We start from the raw sequence: 25,299 nt of genomic DNA, 5'->3' as shown, positions 1-25,299 counted from the left end.
TATATATATACCAAGATGTAGTTAAATTCTACAGTGCAGCTGAACACCATATAGAACATGACTTGAAGAAAACATATCAAGTCTCAATGTAACAGAAACCTAACAACAAGGTATTTAACAGTAAAGAATAACAATGGTAATTATTGTTATAGAGCTGTGCAGTTGCACCAAAAAGCCTGACAAAATCAAGTGGCAATTTAAATAAGAATAGCAGTATGCCAATGCAAGATGGCATAATAAAATAACATATTGTGACTTTAGCAGTGCATTAGAAAGAGGCCAAGGGAAGATTAACATTTCTCTTTACAATAACAGAGTGTTAAAATGGGGTTTATTTCCTGAAAGCCCTCTGTTCTTCACAAACACAAAGGGGAAAATAAAAAAGAATGCATTAAAACAAAATGAGCTGGAGTTTTACAACAGCCCATATTTAGAGTTTAGACTATGATACTCAACAACAGTAAAAGGGAATGTTTCCTGAGATCCTCCCTGCCGCTTCTTCTCACAAACAGAAACTCTCCGGCTGGCTCCTGCAGTTGCAGAGGCTTTGAACTGAGATGAAAAAACTGAGAAAACAGGGGCAGAGAGGCTACTGAGAGGGAACCGGAGAGAGAGATGCAGACAGAGGGAAAACAGAGAAGTGAAAGATACTGTAGGTGATAGAAAATGAGACTGGGGCAGGAAATTGAAAAGTGAGAAATAGAGGGGGAAAGACAGAATGGGAGAGATACAAGTAGGAAAAGGCTGGAAGTCCTCTCTCTCTTTCTGTTTCTCTTCCTTTGGTTCCTTTCCTGTCTTTTCTTCTCTGCCCTCCTTCGCTCCTCCCCCTGCTCTCTAGGTTCTACTGTTCACATCTTTTTGTTCATCTCCCCTGTTTTCATCCCCTCTGTTTTCATCCACTTCAAACAATCCACAAGTCCTCATTTGATCCTGTTTTGGAACAGCAGCTTCTTCACACACAGGCACACATGCACACACAGAAACATATTGAATGAAGGAGTTGTAAGACATGAAAGTGTTGCTTGACAGGCTATATGAATCAAGTGAGACGTAGAAAGAAGGAGAGATTGAGCAAGCAAAGCAGTGAGGAGGAAGGATAATGGAGGGAGGTAGAGGAAGAAAGACTGAGGGAGTTAAAGGAGGAGAGAGGAGGCGGAGGAAGAACAGAATGGATGAATAGGTGTATTGGAGGAAAACATTAGAGAGACACAAAAACACAAAAAGAGTCAAGAGTAATGCAGAGATTAAGAAAGACAGAAAATGGGAGATAGAAAAAGAGAGAGTCAAGTGAGTGAATTAAAAAGGAAAAAGAGAATGTGATGAGCCATCAGTGGGGCTACAAGGAGAAAGCGATGGAGAAGCGAGCGAGAGAGAGGAAACGAGTGATGGGAGAAACAGAGAGGCAAATCAATACCTGCCCCCAAACCTGTAAACACACAGTGAGAAAAGGGATTAAGCCCATGAAATGTGTTGACTGGGTGAATTGTGCAAAGAGACATATGCCTAAAAGACGAAGGAGGCAGGGAGAGGCAGCAACAGTGTAAGAAAGAGACCATGAGAGCAAAGGAAGAGAATAAAAGAGGACTGGAGCTGGGACAGAAGGACAGGGAAAAAAGTGCAGGGAGAAAGAGAAGAAGGGCTGGAGGGAGAGATAGAAAAAGAAGTAGGAAGACAGAAAGGAGGCTGGGGACCAAAGTGTAAGAAAGAACAGAATGTGGAGACATGAGAGGAAAGAAGAGAGGGTGGGTAAAGGGAAAAGGAGTCAATGATCACAGTGACAGAGAGAAGAGAAGAGTTGGGTAAGCAAGCATGGATGAGTTACTCCTCCAGAGTCATGTGAAGCAAAACCAGTGTATTCACAACAAGGGAGAGACACAAATAGAAAATAAAAGAGTTCAGAAACCTTCAATTACAGACACAAGTGTTCTTTGGGCATCAGAGACCTGCAGAAATATTGGTCTGGAATATGAACTGCTGAAGTCAATACGGAGGTTTTATTCTATTTTTAGACAGCTGGAGTTTGATGCCTAACAACAAAGCTGTTTTTAGGGGGAAGAAAACACACATTCATTTATTAATTTGAATCCCCATTAGCTGCTGGCTAGCCACCAGCTATTCCTCCTAGAGTTACACAACAAAAATTATGAATGACATGCTTTAAGAAACCGTGATTTGGCAATGACTTCTGTGTCGGTTTTTTTATTTTTTTATTTTTTAATGGCACTAACAAGAAGCAGAACACAGAGAAACACTTTTTTTTTTTCGAGTCTGGCAGGATGACTTTGTGGAGATGCAAGGCTTCTTCAGGACAGTTTGCCGTGAGCAGCCGCAGATGCCCAGAAACCACAACCACAACAAAATTTTTTTTTTTTTTTGTTCTTTTGTGTTGTTCAAAACAATTTTTTGTTAATTGCACTTTGATTCTGCATCCAAAAGACTAGCCATAGTGCAACAGAGGCACAGAAATAGATTGAGACAAATGAAAAGGAAATCAGGGAAAAGATTGATAGAGAAAAAAATCAAGTGTTTGAGGGATTTATTGTTGAAGTTGGAATTGTTGATTTGTCATATTACTGAATTATGTTCATAAATGTATCAGTTCCTTTCCCTGTTCATCAACGTGTGCTTTTTGCTGCGTCTACTGTATATACAGCGTGCTACTTGTTGTTTGTGAGTGCATGCCTGCTTGCGTATCTGTGTCTGTCTGCCGCCCTCTCTGTGTGTGTACTTGTGTGCACTGTATATCATCATAGAAGAGTGAATGGAGCGTGAAACCATCTGTCTCCTGGTTAGATGAGAATTACACTGACTATATTAGATGTTTGAAACCATGCAGATGGTTATCATTATCTGAGGGAGTCAGGCACACACACAATCATGAACGCACACACACAGATGTTTATCAGGACGGTATGAAGTTGTATGAATAGACATCCATGCGAATTACTTGCATGTATGAACACACACACACACACACACACACACACACACACACACAGGTGCACGCAGACGAATCCACAAAATTGGGTTTCTGAACATCTTTAAAAGATGCTGTAACCTCATTGTGCATAAAGCAGTGTGTTGTGAATTCTCCATATATAACTGATGTGTTTTTAATGCAAACTAATGAATTTGATCTGTTGGAACCTTCAACATTGGTTATGTGCAGCAGCAGTTGTAAAGTCAAATTTAAAAGTAGCTGTAGGTTTTTGCGCATCATTTTGCGCTACATAAAAAGCAACCCCACTCATAAAAAGAAGGTTGATGGTAAAATTGTCTTTTATAGAATATTGTCAGCATCTCATAGCAGACTTAAGGAAAACAATGTGGCAGATAACTCCCAATAACCGAGTGGAAGTAGAAATGGCTGTCTGCTGCTTTTGCTGTTCTTTGTTTTCACTTGATGTCACACATCCCATCTGTGGCTATCTTGTCATATACATTGACCCTGAATATTAAGATGTCTGGCCTTGGGCAAATATTGCAGTGTGGATTTCTTAAAGTCTCTCAGGCTTTTCTTCAAGAAGGTATTATTTCAAATGTTGGTTCACTTCTTCCACATCTTAGGGCTGCTACCACCAGGGACATGTCCTAACTGCTGTTTTGTCTTTGTGAGTGCTTATTGTGTTACTTGGTGCAGATTTATTTGTTGTTACAGAAGATAGAATTGCTAAATAGGTGTTTGCAAAAGATCAAATGAAGTATAAATATCCCCATTGTAACCACATAAGCTATTAATAGCATACTACTTGTTAAAGTATCTGTTTTGTACAGACATAGTGTGAAAACATCTATTCAATGTTCGTACACACACTTGCTGGAGCCTACATACGAGTTGTCCCTCGAGCTACTGTATGTTAATGATATTATATTAAATTATCAGTAGATAATCTTTTACATGATTGTGTGTGTGTGTGTGTGTGTGTGTGTGTGTGTGTGTGTGTGTGTGTGTGTGTGTTTTTCTCAGTGATCCAGTGTGGATCTCCTCCACAAGTACATCATGGGAAAGTGGAGGGTACAGATCACTCATGGGGATCGAGTGTTAGCTACAGTTGTTTCCATGGTTACCAGTTGTCCACTCCTGCTGTGTTAACCTGTGAGGGGAATGGGACGTGGACAGGAGATGTACCACAGTGTCTGCGTGAGTTAGCTGACCCACTACGTATTCCGTAAACTGCTGCTTAACTTTAAGTGATGCACATCACCGTTGTCCTAATTTTAACATTCAAGCCAGCGTTAACTGTCAGTATTGTCTTTTTCAAGCTGTCCTGTGCGGCGATCCTGGCTCTCCCGGAGGAGGATTCAGAGAGGGGAACATCTTTTCATACCGGTCAGTGGTTAAATATAATTAAAATTATTATTAACATTGCTGCTAATCAGACAGTTACAGTGTTTCCACTATATTCATTTACTTCTGCCGAGCCCGCATTATGCTGTAGTAAGCCGAAATTTATGTTTGAAATACTGTTGATATTTGCTCAAAACATTGATGGTTACTTGTAGAAATGTAAAGGAGTTAGGTCTTTACTGTGACCTGAAACATTACAAGGACAAAGTAGAGTTTGGTTTGTGAAAAAAGAGATGTAGGTGACGTGGTTGTTAAATTTCATACACTTATCACACCCTAAACTACCTTATGGATAACAGACGGCTGAGAGATAGATTTTACAAAATTAAGCAATGCCTGAAATAATTTGCTCATCACTTATATCACGTATATTTGAATTTAAAATGATTTGCTTGTGTAATTGAATATGTGTTTTCCTACATAGGTCAGAAGTCAGGTTCTACTGCCATGCCCCCTACTTGCTCGTAGGCTCTGCCTCCAGAGTCTGTGAGGCTGATGGGATTTGGAGTGGCCAGCAGCCAGCCTGTATAGGTAATTAAAAGACAACACACACCTTCATTTTTGCCCATAGATCTACTGAAAGTGCATGTGCTTTTGAAACTGTAAACTGTGTACAATATATATATATATATATATATATATATATATAATATAATATATAGCTTTATATCAAACCACTTTATATATTAACTTTTTATAATTAGTGATTACAGCAGACTTTTTTTACCCTAACAGTGTTATATGTCCATAGAGCTTCATACCCTTGATGTTTAGTACATATGCCCACAGTGAATCCATAAATGCATATAATATCTTACAGTTGGTAGAAAAAATGGCTGGAAACATGTTTTTGTTGAATTTATAGTTTATTCATCTCATGAAACTCACTCTGTTATTAGTTATTGGTGCTCACTTTTGAAGGAAACAGATGTGCCATAGTCATCAGTGCTCCTAACACTTTTTTATCACACAGAAAAACATTAATACATTTTAGAAACAACATTACCAGCACTGACAGAACATCATGTTAATCTTTGAAATGTGACATATTATAGTCTGTCCATAATTGTGGAGAAACTGCAAAGGAAAACATTTCATCGACAAGTTATGAATAAAATTCTGTGACAACCCGATTATTGGTAAACAGGATTGTGGAGCGAACTCATCTACACCTTGTAGCATTATTATTCCTGAGCAGATAGAGCTGGAGATCTAATCAGTGACTGAAGTGTGCAGCTCTGATATCAGCATTTGATTTCTACAACAATTTTATTTTAGAAAGCAGTCCTTGATTTTTGAGTTTCTTGTGGTAACTGTTGTGAAAGCATGAAGCTTTTTTTCTAAAAAGTTGTGAAACCACAAGGTTGAATCTGAATCACTGTGTAATAGTTGAAGTGTAATGCAGCCTTGTAGCAACACAATAGCCATCACAGAACTCAAGTCATGTTGCTCTGCTAAAAATAACTGTATTATGTCTCATACAATATAGAACTATAAATAAAAATGCTTCATAACTTTTCTTTTAAAATTGCTGCTGTATGATGAAATGAAAAATCCAACAAAAGCAATTGTACGTGTGTAAAACAAAATAATGTCACATTGCACTGTGACTGGAAGTCTGCTTCTTTGAGGAGTGATTATAAAAATGTGAATACATATACATCTTAATTTGTGTATCTGTCAAGTCAGGATTCAGGTTACAATAGACTCTTTCACAACCTTAACCGCGGTGTAAAATAGTAGTCTGTGTGTGTGTGTGTGTGTGTGTGTGTGTGTGTGTGTGTGTGTGTGTGTGTGTGTGTGTGTGTGTGTAGACCCAGCCTTCAACAATTGTCGTGACCCAGGAACTCCAGCCTATGGTATCCCAGTCATAGCCCAAGGCTTTCAGGTGAGAAACATATCGGTTGACTGTAAAACTACTGTATAATACCTACAATTACATTAGATATGCAACAAATGTAAAATACAGGTAAGAGGTATTAACGAATGATCAAAACTTAATTTTAAATAAAAGACTTTAGCATTTCTTAACAATAAGATGTCAGCTCGAAGAGATTTGTAAACAAGTTTTGCATGTCAGTTTTAAAGCTTTTATTTTAAACTTGATTAGGAGTCATTTAAAGGATGTAAGGATATGAGATCTGAGAACAGCAGCAGTATTCTGACACTGTTACATGATTCAAGGATGTACTGTAGTACAAAGTACAAAATGATTTGCAATTATGCAAGCAGGATGAATAAATGCATAAATATTAATCTCCTTCTGAGATACAATGAGCGTGAGGTTTGCAAAGGCCCTTGGCTGAAAAAATCAAGAGCCAATCCAAACACTCAACATGCAGGTCAAATATAAAGACCTGGTCAAAAATTACTCCCAGATCTCTAAGGTTAGACGTTACGAATGACAGGTAATATTTTCTTTTGTCTTAAGGACTAGGCTCACTGATAAAAACCTGTTGATGGAATATATTAGCCATCAAATCCTCAATGGAATTTGAGCAAACATGCAAATCCTTCAATTTGCGAAGGCATAATTGGATATTGTCCACGTCATATTTCCCCTGACATCTCTACAAAGAGAGGAAATTATGGTTACTACCGTCATTAGAAACAACAGGCACCGCATGTGATGCAGGAGTAACAATGTTATTTAAATTATTTAATAAATTTAAGGATTAAATCCACTGAAAGAGACAAAATGATAAAAATGGGTATCTTTTTTTTCTTGTTTTGTTTGAATTAGCAGTGAGGTAAGACATTAATTCACAGTTACTTATTTTGACAGTAAGACATTTCTTCAAGTTAAATGACAGCTAGCCCATGCTGCTGTGTGTGGTGTTAACAGTAAATTAATAGATTTTTATATTGTGCTTTCATGTAATGTAGGTTGGAAGTAAGATTTCCTTCAAGTGCCGCAAAAACTACCACATCCTTGGTTCCACCACAAGAACGTGCCTAGAAAATCTAACCTGGAGTGGAACTCAACCTGAGTGCATAGGTAAGAAAATACCATGTCTGTGTACATCTATTAGCTGTCCTCATCATAGTAGTAAAAAACTGATGTTAATTTAGTCGCTCTGTTTTGTTGTCACGGTTGAGGTTTATGTTGTAGCTTGTATTTTGTACTCTCAATTTTGTTTCACAGAGAGAAACCTTCTGCTGTCTTAGTCTAGTTAAGTCATTAATGTCAGTGAATTGATTATTCTCCTCCTCACTCAGCCCATTCATGCAGACAGCCGGAGACCCCCAGTAATGTAGACATTCGATCTATGGACTTGCCTACCTTGGGTTATACGCTGATCTACACCTGTCAAGGCGGTTTCTATCTGGCCGGGGGATCAGAGCACAGAACCTGCAAAAGTGATGGGAGATGGTCGGGCAAACCCCCGCTCTGTAAAGGTATTCAGATCCTATCTTAAAGATGCACTTGCTTCTGTAAAATGGGCTGATGTTGAGTCTAAAATACAAACTGGATGTCATAATCCCATATGGTTTAAGATAAGTACAGATTATCACCCTGATATTATTGCTATGCTTTCATAAATCAGCCTCAGGAGTACTATGAATGTTAGTGTGACATTGTTTTTGTTTTTTTATCACATACTTGTGGCGCTATCTAGTCTCAAAGACAAGGAGTTGATGGCTGTGAATACTGTGATGTGATGACAAGAAAACAATAAGATTTATAACCAGACAGGATCCTTTTTGTCTGTGGAATACCCACAAGTTACCGATGTCATTGTAATTGACATTAATAAATAGTTTTCTTGGTCTTAGTTTTCTCAGTCCTGTCACATATTAAATCAGTCATCTATTCCCAATCCTGTCTATACCAAATGTATTGTCAAAAAAGCCTTTAACTGTCAAGTGAGCTAAACTAAATTTAATGCTGTTTTACATTTTAGTTGGAGTGAAAGTCAATCCCAAAGGCAGAGGAGAATCAGATGTCCAGAAGAACAAGATTCGTGGTATGCAGAATAAACAACTACAACACACAAACACACACAGTAGTACATGCACCACAGATGTACATTAAATATTCTCTATGAACTTACACGTTCCTTGACAGCTTGTTCTTACAGCATTTCAAACTGAGTTCATTATATTGTTTTTCAATAAACAAGATTTTTACAAAGTGTGTCCCAGAGAGGACTTGCTACTGAGGTAGGAGGTTGTAGTCAGTGTTCTTCTGTCTGGATAAACAGTCTTGTTTCAGATTTATATTTTGACAGTCAATTATCCTGTGTACAGAGGTCCAGTTAGATACAGACCAAGTAAGAGTTCAGGCGCAATACCATGTGATACCTTGTAAGTTTGAGGTAGGATTTGATAATCAATATAGGCATTTAGAAGGAGCCAGTGGAGAGAGACTAACACCAGAGAAAAAGACCAAAGTTGTGAGATCTTTGCAAGAATACTGAAGCAGCTGAGTTTTGAATTAGTCATAGTTTTAAGTGTGTGATTCAGATATCCAGACACAAACCCACTGCAGCAGTCAGTTATGAAGGAACCAGAGGTAAATATGTTTTGTCTGTGTTTTAACAAACACAAACAAAAGGTAATCTTAACCCTGACCTTTTTATGTCTAACATCTCTATTTATGACCTGTAAGCTGTAGCTGGGTAAAGTTATCTGCCACTAATGCTGCTGTTGATTTCTTTTCCCCTTTTTTAATCACAGTTCCAGTGGATGTGTTCTCTCCAAACTCTGAATGGAGTGGTTTCTACGAGTACCTAGGGAAGAGACAGCCCACCACATTTACAGTTACTGGGTTCAATGCAACCAGCGGCAGAGTTAACGTCACATTACTGGAGACCAGCGGAGTGTCAATCAGACTGTCAGGTAAAATCAAGGGAAACACTACTATTATTTAAAGTTATTATTCAGAGTCACTAAATAATTTTACTCTGAACTATTATTATGTTATTTAAATTGTTTAAAGCTTGAAAAACATGGATCCATAAAACTGATCCAATAAACCGATTTTTTGAGTTTTATTTTCTCTGATTAAACTTTCACCAACAATTCCTCTCTTAATTGTTAGAGGTCATAAAATGTATGTGAAATAGAAATGACCCAGAAAAAGATAAGAGCATATTGAAAATGGTTAGAAAATATTTTGTTTCATGTGGCACTAAAATGAATGAAAATGTGATGTTGCAACACCACCTTTTTTTCACTGAGGAAAAAATAGAAATTACATCCCAGAGGTTTAAGATTTGCAGACTTTAAATGCAGTGTAAATAACACGAGTGGAAGCACTCTCGTAGGTGTAAATGCACAGCAGGTTAATAAAGATCCAGCTTTCATTCACACTTATCAAAAAGGCATCACTGATGTGCAGATTGAAAGTGGCGCAGTGCACATAAGTATATTCAAGTTTTTTATAAACATTCACAGTCTGCAAGGCAGAAAATGGTTTGGTGCAAGAGCTGCAGAGCATAAGGAGAATAGAAACAGGTCATTAATATCTTAAATAATAAAACATGCAGGGGCACTGGTGGGAACAAGTTGTGTGCCAGGGCCCCTCTACTCCAGTACATCTGCAGAATCACACCAGTCTAATGGGCCAAATTACTACCTGAACAACATCACATAGCAGTTCCCCAGTGCCCCAGAAGTATTGTTTATCTGTATATACTGTAAAATACATAGAGAATATTGCATGAAGATGACTGGCAGGTTAACAAAGCAGGTAAATCTGCACTCTCGAATGTAAACCTTCAGAATAATCTTTAAGCAGCTGAGAAAAACCATCTGACTCTACCATTGACACTCATGAATGTTTTGACATTTCACAATGACATTTCACAATCAATAGTTCAGCTTGAACCCAGGGTCATAGAAGATCTTCTGCAGGTGGGAGACGAGGCCTGCCATCGTATAATGATTTCATTTTAAATCTGTGATATTTCTTTTACATGGACTTGTCATATAGAACAGCAACAGTTCTGTATTGGTACTATACTTAACCAAGTAGTGACATGTAGCTGAAGGGTAAATGTCACTTTTTCCCCAGTAATGTGTCAGGTACTTGGTGGAGGAAATAGAGTACGATAATTCAAAATGTCAATGTGTCTCCTTTTCTCCGTTTGTCACTCAGCCTGTCTGTCGGTTTGCTTACCACCCAGTCTGTCTGTCTTACTGTTTGTCAGCCTCCCATGGTTCCTTTAGCTCAATGTCTTCCTCTTTTTCCTGCCAAGTGCCAACACCATTTAGAACTTAACTGGCTGTTATTGATACTGTACCAGGATCAGGCACTAATCTGACTCTGTTTCTATTTAGGTACCTATAAGTCAGAGGAAAACCAGCTGCTGTTGAAAGTCTACCAGGTGAAGGGGCCAACAGAGCATTACTACAGCAAGTTTAAAAATGACAACTGGGCGATGGATGGATATGTAAGACAAACCTCTTATTTTTACATGTGAAGCATTTTAAAGTGAACAGAGGTTTTACTCATCCCTTTAATGATAATCACAATCAATATCACTATATTAATGTGTATATTTCTGGACAACAGAATTATAAAAACAAGATATGAATGTATCATTGAACTCGATAAATGATAATACTGAATTGTTGCCCTTCCGTGTTCTGTAACAGTGATATTGTACGGTCCACCACGCTGGATGGGAAATCCTCAGTCACATTATGCAATGCAGATTTTGAAATACAAGTCTAATTAACATCTTTCAAAGTTGAGGAATGATGCTGTTGTTTCCATCTCCTTATCGAAGGTTTAAGAAATAAGTTATTGCATAAAATTCTCACCATTAGGTGAAGTTGATAATTACATTTCTACGCTACACACATTTGTTGCTATACATACAATAGACTGAAAGTGCTATCACGTTTGCCAGTCCACAATATTTACTTTCTTTAGCTCTTTTATAAATAGTAGAATGTAGTACAAAATGAAGACATCCAATAGTTAATGCTTTGCAAAGTTGGCCATTATAAAGAATGGAGGTTTATCTCCTACTATCTAATTGCCATCTGTCATCTGGGGTGATTTTTTCTATCCATTGGACACAGCAGAACAGATTTCCCAACAACTATATCTATTCCTATTATTTATAGACTGCAGAAAAATAGTAATGTAGCGTCTGACCTCACCCACTCAACTGTGAGGAGACATGTAAGGAAAGGAATAGCTTATTTGCTTTTTTACCAAGTATTACATGAGAAGATACAATACAATACAATACAGCATGTATGTCTATACCATACAGATGAAGCTAAAGCCAGGAGAAAGTTAGCTGAGCTCAGCATGGAAACCAGAAACAGCACATCTGACCAAAGATTAAACAAAATCCTCCTACCAGCACTAACATCCACTAATTAAGATCATTTTGCTTAATTATTCAATGCACTATTAATTATTTATGCACAATGTAGTGTCCTTAACTTTTGCAAGGAATAAAAAAGTAGAATCCATTTGCACGTGCACTACTTTCTGCTAACAATCCCACAATGGAATGCGTTGCGCTTTTTAGTGCAATGCCGCCCCTTTCAGTGATGACACAAAGTGATGATTTATAAGTGTCTGAAACTTTACTGCTCACTATAGAGTGGGCTACTGTGTGTCTGTCATACAAGCAGTAGTAAAGGAGAGAAGGAGAGAGTGATTTCAGACACAGCCTTGTTTTCACCATGAGGTTGGCAGACTCCATGAAGTTACTAGGTTCGGCCAAGAAATAGGTTGAGCATGTAGCCACTAATCTGGATATTGATGAATTACTACACATTTGCTCTGCGCATTCATCAGTTCTCAGAAATTGTGTTTTCTCTCTTTAAACTGAGTGAATTCAATCAGCCACATTATAATATTGCATCTGTGTCTAGAAAGATGGAGAAAAACGAAAAGTATAGAATGTGAGTCAGCTTTGTGAGATGTTCCATGTAGATTTTTTACTCTGTTTGATATGCTGTTCGAAGTTGGGGCTTTCGCAGATCATTTTTATAACTGAGGAATGGATTAAAAATCTGATCCTGTTTGACTTGTTGACAGAGAGGACAAGAGAAGGAGGCACACAGGAGCCTAGTGGGTAGATTGTAAAGATAGTAGCAGGCAGGAATGGAGGAAAATAGGATGTAAGGTGGAAGGAAGGAGGAAGGAGACATATAGATAGCCAATTTATCATGTTGCGAATGACAGAAAGAGTGAAAGAGGACAAGAGTCAGGCTGATAATGGCCAAGTCCAAGTTGTGTGATTCCTGAAAAACAATCTTTTCACAGTTAGAAGATGAAATTTTGATTGTTTTGTTGGGGGTAAAACATTGCTCCTTCAATCCCCAAGCAAGAGAAAGTTGGAGACCAAAGAGAGGCCAGAGTGCAGGAGGTGGAGGGATACTGTACTGATGATGAGGGGAGAGGACAGGGTGAGGCTCGGCATTCAAATATATACAGCAAAATGTAAAATCCTAAAAACAATAAAAAACTAAAATTATTTATTGAGTTTACCAAATGAATGCATTTAGTGTTTCAGGTCTAAATTAAACCAAGCAACACACTGAATGACTACTTTATACAAAAATAACATTTGCTGGCTAAGAACTGAACTTACCTCTTACTAAGAATTTACTTCCACTGTAAATCTTAAGGATGACAACATTAAGCTGATTACTGTTAGCTTGATGTTGTCATCCATCTGTAGTCAACTGTACAGGAAGGCAATTACATATTCACCTGTCGGTTCTTAAAATATTTTCACCCTATAATCACACCTGTCTCATCCATCCTGTTTTTGATCCGTAAGCCACTTTTTGACAGTTTGAATAAAATTCAGCACCATTTTCCTAGCAAAATAAGAAAGACCTTTCTAGAGACGGAAAGGAAATATATACAGTATCTCCTACTGTCTGTCCAAAGTGCTCATATTCAACTGCATGCTTGTTTTTCAGGTTACTGCAGAATCAGACCAGAAGACTTTTGTTTACCAGGGGCATATTCACAGTAAAGATTTTGGCAAGTTCCATCTGACGAGGCAAGGTAGGTCCGTCTGTAACATCAGCACCAATACCAGCCACAACAAACAATACAGACTTCATTTCCCTGTGAAGCATCCTGAAAGTGGGACACTGTGGAAACACTAAAATATTCAGTGAAATTGAAGAAATGTTTTTGTCAAGATAGTGTGAAATAAATTAAATTTCAGACTGAGTAAACATCAGAAGCAGAGGTCAAGTATTCAGAATAAAAGAATGCAAAAGGCATTACACGTGCACAAAAGGGTGTTTATGTGTGTGTATTCATGCAAGTGTGGGCTTTTCTGTGTCTGTATCCCCAGGCCCTGTAACCATAGCAATGGACCCATCCAACCCCTACACAAACAGCAGCTCTGTGGCAGCAGCCATCTTAGTTCCTTTCTTTGCCCTCATCCTGTCTGGATTTGCCTTCTACCTCTACAAGCACAGGTAAGCTCTAGCCTCAATGTAAATCCATCACAGAAGACAACCTGCAGAGCAGAATACAAAACAGCCATTTGCCTTCCTGCTTTGTCTGCTATTAGAAATTTGCAAGTTTGATGCCCTCAATCAAAAGTAATATAAAAGTAGTAAATGAAAAAAGAAAAACATACAACAAACATAATTAACATCTTGATCAGTCTGTCTCTTAACAGGTTCACCTGATGAATAAAGATAAAGAAATATTCATCTAGAATGATTAATTATTTGCTTATTGCTGATAATTATTTCATTCATTTCAACAAAAGTTAAATATTAGTCTGAATGGGGGGAACTTTCATTCAGAGGAACTGACACCTAAACATGATCCTGTATTTATGCAAGTTTCTCAAAGTCAGTCAGAAATCAGTCCCAACAAACTTTTAGTGACATACATTATTTTGTCCTGCAGAGCAATTTCTCTGTTTCTGAGATGCTTGATAAATATGAGTACTGATGTGCAGTTTCTTATTTATCTATCAGTTTATTTTACATAGGTGAATTTTTTTCAGTTGTAGCTACACTTGAGGCATTTTGAAGTGATAGGTTTATGTGGGTATTAGGTTATACTCAGAGAAAAGAGAAACACAAATAAATCACAACACAACAAAAAGAGTTCATAAATCCAAAGTACATGGAGAAACAGCTGTTGTTGAAAAGTTAATTTTTTTTTTTAATTCCTTGAATGTAAGGACATTCGTTACACTATACAAAGAACTAACACAACATTGTAATCTTATACAACAGTTTATCATCTTTTTTACATTTTCCTTCCACAAAACGTGTCATACCCTTAGTATTTTTCTGGTGACCAGAGGTGTAGACGCAGCCCTGGGGCAGCACACACAATTAGGCAGGATAAGTTATCAGCAGGAGGTGTTGCATTGCATCACCCAGACAAGACATCCTGGCAGTTTCTTCACAGGCCAGTTCACCTGTATTACAAGAAAACCATACAGAGTAACAAGTCAAATATACATCAGTTTATATTATTATGCAGAACTGCAGGTCAGATATTGTAAAATATAGTGAAATCTCTGTAATAATTTATGGATGATAATATGCCGTAGTTTTTAGAAGGACAATGATATTTGTAAAGTTAGACATTATCCTGAAATATGATGCCTAAAGGTGTTCAACATCTTTTTCATTTTTGCTCATTTAACCCATGCTTGACTGGATGGGTACCTCCTATAAAGATCCCACTTACATGACAAAAACTTATTTTTTAGCATCACCCCTGAATCTAACCCAGTACCAATCTGCTTTATTGACACTGAAAATTGTATTCTGATGTGAATTCAGATGTCTATGAGATGTAAAATAAGTATGAGTTTATTTTTTTATTTTTATTTTTGAAAGGACAGGCTGGTTTAGAGAGACACATTTGAAAACTTAATCATAGCTTTAATACTCCAAACACAGCCTTATGGTTTAATCTGATTGACCCAAGATATTAATTATTGCTCCTAGAAAGTTCACAAAAGATTTAAAAAGCCTTAAGATGCAAGATAATTCTGAACTATATTGAGGGTAAAATGTCATTATTGTTTCCTGTGTCACATTATTCATCTAAGCGATGTTCTGTACTTCATCACATCAAAATTTTACAAAGTCATCTCACTTGTCTAACAATAGTCATTATTATATGTTAACCCATTGGCTTGTCATTTATCGTAGCTGTATCTTACAGTACTTTATCTGTAGTGAGCCTTTTAGTGTCCTGACCTATTAATGTTATTGAGGAAATACAGACAGTAATGTACTTTGCTATGTACTTGTAACTACTTAGTATGGTAAATCCTGTAAATGCTAAGATGGTGACTGCTGTATACAGGGCCATGCAGACTTACACAAGATGTGTTAGAAGATGTGAAACGTGATAGCTGATGTGGCTAGTAGATTAGTAACTCTTATCATTACATTACTTTACACTTTGTTACACAGCCTGCTTGCCAGTTAGCAGTGTGCGATGCTAGTTGATGTATATTAAAGCTGATGGTTGTATGCAGGACATTGTCTGCTGACACAGATGACAATGAGAGACCAAAAGACACCTGGGGGCCTGGCGGCAGGTAAGACTGACACTTGTCATTCATCTGGTTTCAAACAGCAACCAGACCTCCGCCCGCCGCCACATCCTCTGCCAAACTTTTCATCTCTTGTTTTTAATTTTTAGATTTTTCTCATGCTGTTTAGTAAGGCTGCACAATTAGACAAATTTAAACTGAATGTTTTATCACTGTAAAGAAAAACTAACACTTGTAAACTAAAGTGAATATTCATTTTGTGGGAAATGGCAGGAGACACCTTACATCAGCTAAAGGTAACTGGGGTGACGTTTATATCATATCATTTTGATTTCATTCAAAAGAAGTGCAGCCCTACTGTGTTAAAACAGCAATCATTACAAGCTAGATGGAGGACATTTTATTTTGTCTTTGATCTCATTGTCATCTCTTTGTCAGCATGATGCCATCAAGAATAAATATTTGACCTGCTGTAAACTGGTTTAATCAAAGCAAGTGATGTATACTTCAGTTTGCTGTTGCTTTTTTATTATTATGTCCAACTGTTATACAACCCGAAAATTAGTTTGATCCTGACTTAATAGTAGCTGTATGGTAAAGGTAATATTGCTAACATAACATAACGCAAGCCAGCACAAAGGAAAGCCAGCAGAAAGAGAAATTATTTCTTCACATAGCGATGTTATAGCTTAGATGAGAAACCAACAGCAAGGTGTGAGTGTGTACACTGCAGTTTCTTCCTGCTTTGGCCCGTGTGTCTGTACAGTATCTATAATACTGTCAAAGCAATTATGTGTGCTGTTTTTCATTCTACCAATAAAATTAAACTATTGCACCTACAGTCACAACCAGAAGCCAGTGTAGCGATTTGAACTACTGCCACGCAGGGGGGTCTGCGGTGTGTGTTGGTGTGTGTGCAGTTTTGTAAAGTAATGGGTTGAGCATGTAGGGTAGGCTTAGTGGCTCCCCAGGGTTGGATTTCTACCATTGCGCACGCACACACACACACACACACACACACACACACACACACACACACACACACATATATATATATATATATATATATATACACACTCTTAATGAGGTCAGAGTCAAACAGCGTTTCAGCTGCAGCACTCCTCCCTACTAATAATTCCACAGGGTTTGGGAGTAAGTGATTATATCTAACTGGATTATAGGGCCTGATTATCCAAAAATGTAATCTGTGACAAACAGACAAATTAGGAGGGGGTTGTCATATTTCACCGTGGATCTGTTTGAACCCTCTACAGTAAGTTTCTTAAAATCCTTATTCAGGCAGATTGAGGAATAATATATTCTTTTGAACTAAAACCATTGGCAACCATTTTCAGGATGATGGCAGGTTGCATGCAGACACACTCGCATGAGAGCAGCAGATGGGTACTGGGCAGCTGAACCACTGAACCAGGCAGTTGTTATGGTTCATGTCCTCACTCCGGCCGTAAATTTCATAGCAATTTGGAGATTTTTTTTACAAGAAACCTTAGCTCTTGCTAAATTTGCTCCTTTAATCTCAACGTGTCTAACAAGACATCAAGCACATGTGCTTTGTAAATCAGTGATGTTGAACAGGACATGAAAATGACACTTACAACATTGTATATGTGGTCTGTCTCATTTTAAAAAATGTTTAAACATTTCACAGCTAGGAAAAAGAAACACATTTTCACATTGACGTCAAATAAGTCCCTCTATCTTGCAGTGAACTGAACTGTTTTGTCTTATAGCTTCATGGGTTTTTTTTTTTCAAACAGTTAGGGACACCAGGCTTCCAAAGAAACTCATAGACACATACGAAATCCAACAGATACAGAGCAACATGAGCATCTCATTAGAGTCATGTTTCTGGCCACTTGACAAGTGTAATCTAATATGCCCTGGCCTTTTGGCTCTGGTTTGATTCACCAACTCCTGAGAAAAGCATCTAGATCTGTTGGAGCTGAATTTTTTCATCAGTCCCTGATTCACTAGAGCTCATCACTGTTTTCTACCAGGCAAATACCATACATCCCACAAACCCACATCTGGCAGATTTGAGCTTGTTTGTTGGAAATGACTGCCTGTGATTTTATGTTTGAGAGCTGGTGAGAGCTGTGAGACTCAACCATACAGTGTATGTGATGGAAGACAAAATCATTGATCTAAAAGCTGCATAGAGCTGCACTGGGATCAGCACAGGGGTACACTTTCACTTGTAGTCAGTGTCACTGCAATATAAGTGTGACTAACCTTGTAATTTTTTTCACTGTGTGTCTTCGGTGACCACTCATACACGTTGTATATTAAAACACCAGCAAATTTTGGCAATTTTACTTTGCTTTCCTATAATGAGTGTGTGGTTTACTTTGGGTTTCAGAGGCCTGTGCACTTTTAACTCATATTTTTTTTCCAAATATTAAATACAATTTTGCAAAGATATGTTTCTGAGACCAAGATTTTGTCATTAACAAGATGTTACTTCCTTCTCTTTATGTTTTTCAGGACACGTCCCAAGGTCCAGTTCAATGGCTATGTTGGCCATGAAAGCTCCAACGGTCAGGCATCATTTGAAAACCCAATGTATGACACCAATATGAAGCCCACTGAGGCTAAGGCAGTTCGATTCGACACCACACTCAATACAGTCTGCACTGTGGTATAGTCCAGCAAACCTGCCACTATACAGTGGTTCGGTCCAACCTCGATGTTGCAGTTTGTGGTGTGGTTTAACCGAACAAAAATGAAAGAACAAACTTATGATTTGGACTCGTCGTCGTGAGCAGTCTGTGTTGCAGCATGCTGGTCCTCTGTCGGCATAATCTGCACAGTAACGCAGCTCTGCTCCACCTCCTACCTGAACAATGGTATCATCCACCTCTCCTTATAGTCTGAAAGAGCTAAATAAGTTGGAACCAATCAACAAGGGAGAAGACAATGACATCATCAAGTAAGATGAAGTCTGTTGTTCAGGAGATCAGAGCTGGGACCAGAATTCAATGCAATTCAAACACCAAGGAAAATCAGAGAAAGATGGTACATCAACCCTAATTGAAAAGTGCTCATCCAGTGTCAGCTGACTGACAGCAAAATTTGACCCAACCTCCCTATGGAAAGGGCTTTGTATGACCAGTGTCATATGGCCCTGGAACACGCCTGCAACGTGAGTAGTGGTTTACCCCAACCTAACTTCATACCCCCATGCCAAATTTGCACAGTGGTATAGGCTTACGAACTCCCCTTGCTGTAGGCAATCACATGGGTTTGACCGATGTGATGCTCTGCCCTCAAGGGAAGCACATAGACTATTCCACCCCACAGCTCCCATCCAGACAATGAATAGTAATTGGACAATTCGTATATGTCAACACAAAAACCATCACTGGTGCTGGACCAAAACCTCCCTCTGGACTTCCATCATACTGGACTTGACAGGACTGGACTCTGATGTAATGGCAGCTTACACAGTCTGTTTTGGTGGAATCTGATATTGATTATACAGGCTGCTGTAAAGCTCGCAAACAAATTCAGGCAATGCAATGACAAGTTCAACCAGACCAATTCCTTTAAAGAAAATGATACTCTTATTCAGTACTGGATGCTAGTATTAGATTAGTACTACAAGTGGTGGACTACACACAACAGGTTCAAATAACAGTTGCAGATAAGTTTGAAATGTTTTAGCCTGCTTGAAGAACTGAATGGGTTAATATAGGGTTTAATATAGCAGGACAATCACAGAGTTTGGTAAGTTTAGTTGTGAATTAATAATGGACTTTGAAAAAGGTTCCTGTCATTGTCTTTACCCTCTGCCACTTGCTGCATAGCCTTTTATGACAGTGTCTACAGTATATGGAAACAGTGAGGCTAAAACATACCAAATTAAGAATTTGCAAATGCTATTTTTCCCAGGTTTAGTAGAACTAGAACTAGAACTTGTGAAGGTGTCCTAAATGAGTTTTGGGCATTTTAAAAAATATTCTACAGAGTCACATACACAATGTTCCACACTAGCACTAGGCAGACTGTGCTGAAGCAGAAAACCAGATATTTCAGTTGCCAGGCTGGTGTACACAATGCACTGGTTTCCAGTGGCCTGTCTAACACAATCAAAGAGTCAGACAACTGAGTCTTGTTCTTGGCCAGGATTCTGTGGGGAAGCCTGGAGGCAATAAGCTGTCAAGATCTTCGACTGCTGCAATCAGCTGTGGCCAGATCCAGGAAATGATTTGTCTTCTCGTAACTTTGGTCGGGATTATCACTCAGTCAAGTGATGACTGATTTTTTTTCTACAGTATACTCTCCAGACACAAAATCAGACACAGATGAACAGATTAACAGACAGACCGGTTGACTGACAGAAAGTAGACAGACGAATGGACAGATAGATATCTCTGTCAGTCGGGCTGGAAAAAAGAGACAAGGACGGGTTGCTATGGAAACAGAGACAAATAGTTGTCTCCAGTTGTCTCTTCTGGCATTTTTCTTCAGTGAAGATATTGATGAACAGACTCTTATGTTCAAAAACCCAGTGGCCCCATGGGACTTCCCAAACCACTGCTGCTGGGGACCCCATAATATAAACTTTATATAAACTCTTAAACCGCACAAATTTTGCACTAGTGTGTTTTTCTGACTGGGTTATGAAAAAATGAATAATTTTTCGGGTCTGAAATGGGTTTGAAAAATGAGTCATTCGAAAAAGAGAATTTTATTCAAAAACTTCTATCTTTAAAAAGATGACAAAACAACTAAATACAGGGTTACAGAGTGTTTGTATATACACATTTATATTTCACACTCCCTGTTAGCAGAAGGTGTGACCACATGCTATACCGTTGTTTATTCCGTTGCCATGACAACATGCTAGCCAACCAGAAAGTTGGGATCAGTTTACCTGTGGACCTCTGAGCTTCTAGTGTCACATAATGGCACCACACTCATTTTTAGCCATTTTTAGAGCAATGGCTGCTTCTGAAAGCTCATACTGATTACTGTTACTGCTATAATATGTCATTATATATGGTCCCACTGAAACACTGTTGCCGCACACATACTTTTATTTACAGGCATTAAACGCCATCATTCTCTGAGATTACTCCACTCCTATGGTAAACTAAATAGTACACAGTTTGAGATACTTCACACAAAGAATAAACAGTAACTCAATGTGGACTTATTTTTCTCAGTGAATGACTTGTAGTAACAGACAGTATAAGTTTTCAGAAACAACATGTGACTGTTTCTCTTACTCTTTAAAAAGGTGTGTTGTCAATGTTCCGTACTACTCACATTTCCATGCATCATCTTTCAACACATTTTGCATATCTGATGCACATGATCATATTTCAACACACCTTTTTAAAGAGCGCACAGTGCATGCGTGACCTGTTTAAGAGTTGGTCATTTAAGGCAGTGGACAAACAGATACAGTGTGTAAACAACATGCACAATTATTGTTGTTGACACTTACCGCTCCCTGAGCCCATCCATTGTTTGAGAAATACCTCGTGTGCAGAGAGTAAGTTACACCCTGTTTATCAATGCTGGAACCTCACTGCAACAAATACACAAGCTTAGCGAGTGTGACCTCTCTTTCCGCTTATTTCCTGGTATTTTGAGTCAAAATGTCGTGCTAACACCCATGAGTCTGCAGGATCCGAGATAATTGGCTAGTTCCAAATCACTTGCCAAGCTTGTTATTTCTCGCAGTGTTCTCTCAAAATATTTTTTTTTTCGAAAGATGCTGCACTTGGTTTAGATCACAGATGTAACTGCTATCAGTGTGTGTCTTTCAGTGTCTTCAGGCCCGTTTACCTGTTTGTTTCACACTCCACGCATAGCATTCTGGCATTAGGTTTACACCTCAGGCATTTGCTTTAATTGCATGATTTTTGTTGTCCAATTGAATTTTCCTCTACGGTTCCCATGTTTTCAGTCATTCAACCTCCATCACTGTCATAAACTTACAAACAATACATCACAAATCCATTCATTTACACATACAATATCAAATGGTAAGTAGAATGTATGCGAGTCAGATAATTAAAATGTACAACTGATGAAATTATTATTTTTTATATTTTTATTTTAAAACACATCTTATAGTGTTGTACTCCAGGCTAAGACTCAATACACTGAAATCAGAGAGTGGATTTTCCCCAGAACTTAATTACTGAAAAACATTTGGCATGAGAAAGTTGTCACATCAACTTATTTTGAAATAAGTAAGAATGAATCAACAAGTAACCTCCAGTTGCTATTTACATTTTCAGTTCATTTAATTGAAAATGACTCTACGCCAGACCCCAATGCTGCAAATGAAATGTCCTGAAACAATGGTGATTATATTTGGAAGCATGACTACAGGATATTGTTTGTATTATTATGTCTGTTGTCAGTCTGTCATTCACAGTCTCTGCTTCAGGGTTGGGGCACAACCCAACAGGGTTGGACAGCCACAAACATGTACACCAGTGTGAGACAAAGTATAGATATGCAGATGTGTGTAGTAGCTAAAATACTGGCAATAGTTAAAGAGCGCAACAAGACAGACATTCAAAATGTCTTCACAGGGGTAAACAAGACATTCTCTGTTATTATTGCTGGAGTGCTCCCAGTGCCTCTATTTTAATTGATTTAATTAATTCAGTTGAGACTTCCTATGGAGTCAAGAGTGCATAATAGAGCCTGAAAATGAGAGGCTGTAAGGTTTCCCGCACGCATAATAAAAGGGCTAATTTTTAACAATTAATGACACAGATCTGATATCCCACTGTGCCTGAACAAAAAAATTACACTCCTGTTTATTCTGGCACGTAAAGATCAGAAAGGTACAAGAGAGGTAAGATTTCAAATCTTGTCTATCTACAGAAACTCAGTCAAATACACAGCAAATATTTGTGCAGAACCTTAAAGCTTGTGGTTTATAGGCCATGTATAGGCCATCAAGCTTACAGCAGAGCTCCAAAATGATTTTGCTGTTTCTGTAAGCTCACACAGATGCCAGATGAGCTCAATGTTATGACTGCCAGCACAGAAAAACTTCCATTTTAAGTTTGACTTTCCCCCAAGTAACCCTTCAGTGTTTCCCCGGTAACCAGCTGTGTAGTGGCAGATGTCATCTGCCACTTTGAAGCCTGTTTCTTTTTTCCTTTGTATAGTCAAACATTGGAGGGTGTGGTTTTATTAGATCAACATAGACCTAACTTTGCCCCATTCAAATACTGTCCATGTCAGTTAAGTATTTGCTTATGTTTATACAAAAGGTTGCCAGGGTACAAGCGCAATGTGTTTAGAGATGAGGATTAGTTTTCTGGGTGAAAGTATGTTTCATTTCCTTGATTCTATCTGGGCTCTTACAGAAAGACTATTATTTGCTGAGTCATGGTGAAGGTGCACAGAAAGTTAAAGTGAGAACATACCCCTATATTGTTGGAAGCACCAACCAAATGAAATATCACATATTCTTATTAGATATGATCTATTTTTTTAATTTTCAAAAATAAAAATAAAAATAGATCTCTCATATGCCCAGTTTAAAGTTGGAAGGAGAGAGATGTCGACCTGATAGCTGGAGATAATTCCTTTTCTTGATCATATGATCAAAATCTAAGGAATGAGAATCACGTAAAAGACAAAGCACTCTATGAGGTCTACTGCCTATGAGGTTTCATCTCACCTATAAATAGGTGAAATAAGAGCTCTGTTTTTGGACAACCAATCTATTGAAGCCATAATTGTGGAGCAACTTATTTTAAATCTTAACGGAATCTAATTTTATGACAAAGGACCCTTTCTGGTGTAATGAAGTCTTGTTTGGAACAGCTCCTAATTTCTGTCACAAGATGTAGGAAATCTCTGTCACTGCTCAACCTTTTTAAAACAAGATGTGTGTTATTGAACCAAACATGGCATATCTTCTCTAAGATGCCTTAACATTTTGGATAATGATCTTTTTTTTTGGCATTTTTAACTGTCTATAGCTGTCCTTCACTTGGAATTGTCAGCAGTCCTTATTTAAAATGTGCGACAGCTGACTGCAATTAAAAAATAAATAAAACAACCCTCTAAATTTTAAAATGCCAAGGTTGTTTCTGCTTCTTCAGCTCTCACAGTTTGGGTAGAGGGTTCCAAATTTGTCCCTCACTTTCTCTAAAGTGGTATTGTCAGCAGTCCTCTTTGAAACAAAAGGGACTGGGTTGCTGTGCACTTAAAAAAAAAAAAAAAAAAAAGCTAAATTTGTAAATGTCACACATTGCCTTTTCACAGTGTCACATGGCACAGACAAGCTTCTAGATTACATCTTAGTGTAGATTACATCTCGATGTAGTAGTAGTAATCTAAATTGCATCGTGATGGGGTCTGTGACTCATTTTATACATTGGTGCAAACACACCCACGGAGGCCTGCAGAGTGAGTGCTGAACCTCTCCTATAGGGATAGTGTCGTCTCACTTGGGTAGGAACTGTGTCATGCATGTGCTCATATGTGGCTCAGTAGCCATGTCGACCTGTAGATGGATTTTTATCTGTGATGGAATTTTGTTGCCAGATGGAAATCCAACCTTTCTGTGTGCTCGTACTATTATTGGACAATCCTTGTCCTCTTTCCATACACATACACTGCGGCTCTCGTTTTCACTTTTTAGTGTAATCGAATTAAATATTCAGCATTGCAGTTCATTTGCCCTTGACAGGACTTCATCTTCTGCTCAGTAATTTGGATAGGACAAATTTCTCATGCTGTAGTTCAGAATTAGAGCTTTAAGGAAAATCTACAACCTGGTGAGTTCACTGCAGCCCTGCTTCACCTATCAGTGCAAAGGATGAATAATTGTCATTTCAGCAAATGGCAGCTTGTAGATTGGGACACCACACATATTAACGCTATGTTATCACGCTACAATGACAGGATGCATTCTCATGCAGTAAATGGCTGTTTGTTGCTTGTGAATGTGTACCGAAAAATATTGTTTCGATTTTGTTCTCCTGAATGGCACAGAGATATAATGGCAGGTTCTTACCAGGAAGTTGCCATCATCATTATTGTTTTAAGCATCATAATTCATAATCATCATTATCATCAGTCACCTCTCACCATCATCATGTGCTGCTGAACTTGAAGTAGGTGCAAAAGAAAAAAAAAATTTTTGTACAGAAATCTATTTTTTATGGAGAATTTGTAAAAAAAAAAAAAAGAAACAAATTATTAAACATGCTGTACTTTTTATGATTATGATGTAGGTACAACAAAATCTTGTTCATTAAAGTCAATGTTTTTACTGTTACACACCATGTAAAAATCTATGGTTCAAACTGAGTATCAAATATCAAAATGTCATATGATCTCTTTTGTCTATTATGGCTGCTTTTACACAGGAACAGAAAACCTTGTGGGACCTGGAGTTAATCTTCTTCATGCTGGAGAGACATTTAGCTCTGGGACACACTTGTAAAAAAAAAAAAAAAAAAA

At 38.0% G+C, this 25,299-nt stretch overlaps 1 protein-coding gene across 1 annotated transcript in view; it reads left to right on the top strand.

Annotated features, from left to right (window-relative positions):
* Positions 1 to 25,293, top strand: part of LOC111645918 (CUB and sushi domain-containing protein 1-like) — a 282,987-nt gene extending 257,694 nt beyond the window's left edge. Inside the window, exons 62-74 of the mRNA XM_087170782.1 lie at positions 3,968 to 4,141; positions 4,264 to 4,330; positions 4,773 to 4,879; positions 6,163 to 6,236; positions 7,235 to 7,346; positions 7,568 to 7,747; positions 8,254 to 8,316; positions 9,029 to 9,190; positions 10,634 to 10,746; positions 13,253 to 13,340; positions 13,639 to 13,765; positions 15,808 to 15,870; positions 18,331 to 25,293. Of these exons, the coding sequence (XP_087026908.1) occupies positions 3,968 to 4,141; positions 4,264 to 4,330; positions 4,773 to 4,879; positions 6,163 to 6,236; positions 7,235 to 7,346; positions 7,568 to 7,747; positions 8,254 to 8,316; positions 9,029 to 9,190; positions 10,634 to 10,746; positions 13,253 to 13,340; positions 13,639 to 13,765; positions 15,808 to 15,870; positions 18,331 to 18,490 (1,490 nt within the window). The 3' untranslated portion in view covers positions 18,491 to 25,293. The remainder of the gene's footprint in view (positions 1 to 3,967; positions 4,142 to 4,263; positions 4,331 to 4,772; positions 4,880 to 6,162; positions 6,237 to 7,234; positions 7,347 to 7,567; positions 7,748 to 8,253; positions 8,317 to 9,028; positions 9,191 to 10,633; positions 10,747 to 13,252; positions 13,341 to 13,638; positions 13,766 to 15,807; positions 15,871 to 18,330) is intronic.
* Positions 25,294 to 25,299: the final 6 nt, after the last annotated feature.

Source organism: Seriola lalandi, unplaced genomic scaffold (assembly GCF_002814215.2).
Source record: "Seriola lalandi dorsalis isolate HSWRI2012SDOR001 ecotype SW California unplaced genomic scaffold, Sedor1 jcf7180002054959, whole genome shotgun sequence".
In the NCBI taxonomy this organism is placed as follows: domain Eukaryota; kingdom Metazoa; phylum Chordata; class Actinopteri; order Carangiformes; family Carangidae; genus Seriola; species Seriola lalandi.
The sequence above is the reverse complement of the archived record's forward strand: the minus strand, read 5'-3'. Positions and strand labels throughout refer to the sequence as shown.